The following is an 882-nucleotide window of genomic DNA, read 5'->3' as shown; positions in this document are numbered from 1 at the left end:
ACCGTCAGATGTGGAGATTTTTTTCTATCAATATGAAAATAGAATTTTAATGTTGATATTTGCATTGTCCTAAAGTTTTATTCTTTTGTTTATTCAGGTTTCTGCATTCTACTTATTCAAGTTTCTGTAGTTTACCTATATATCAGATCCTTTTTTAATTAATAGAAAGGAGAGGTCTTGGCAGTAATAAAATTAACATATTGGAAAATCATAAAATTAAATTGCTTTCTCTCTGTTGCTGCAGGTTTAGAGAGCAGTCAGTATGGACCCTCTCTTCCTCAATCTGAGCCTGCCACAGCAGGCTGTTGCTGCCACTTCCACACCTCCAGTTGCAAATCAGGTTAATGGCCTTCCACAGGAGTCAAAACTCGCCACATATATTAGTGTAAGTTGTGACTGCTTTGCAGCATTTTGTATGAGTATCACTGAAAATGTCTATATAAATTATAAGTCCATATGTCTGCAAACTTTTGAACCTCTGTACCTACATACATTCATCTCAGCACCTATAGCATTGAATGACCACAGTCAGGCTGCTTTGATCACCCTGCATCCTGTCCTGCAGTAGCAAGGCCTTAGGACTTGGGAACTGATTTATCTTTGCTCTGTTGCAAAATTTCATCCAACAAAAAAAGCATGGAAGGATGCCAGATGTATTCCCTCAGATCACGTCCCTACTTATCCACACTCCATCTTTATCTATCCAATTCTGTCTCCCTCTCTCCCTACCTTGGTTGACTATCATGCTACCTGTCCTCCTTTCACTCTAGTACCTCTAATCCTGTCTCTGAATTATATTCACCTACTCAATCCACACAAATATTAAACAGCCATAGAGACGTCATACCCTCAAGGTCAGAGCTTAACCTATTGGATCCAGAG

At 39.0% G+C, this 882-nt stretch overlaps 1 protein-coding gene across 1 annotated transcript in view; it reads left to right on the top strand.

Annotated features, from left to right (window-relative positions):
• Window positions 1-244: 244 nt before the first annotated feature.
• LOC119590827 (PAN2-PAN3 deadenylation complex subunit pan3-like) overlaps window positions 245-882 on the top strand; it is a gene marked incomplete at its 5' end in the record, with an annotated part of 21,148 nt that continues 20,510 nt past the window's right edge. Inside the window, 1 exon segment of the mRNA XM_037939583.1 lies at window positions 245-385. Within this exon segment, the coding sequence (XP_037795511.1) occupies window positions 263-385 (123 nt within the window).

The sequence above is a fragment of the Penaeus monodon genome, chromosome 27 (genome assembly GCF_015228065.2).
Source record: "Penaeus monodon isolate SGIC_2016 chromosome 27, NSTDA_Pmon_1, whole genome shotgun sequence".
NCBI classification, from domain to species: Eukaryota; Metazoa; Arthropoda; class Malacostraca; order Decapoda; family Penaeidae; genus Penaeus; species Penaeus monodon.
This window is presented reverse-complemented; position numbering and strand designations above follow the sequence as displayed.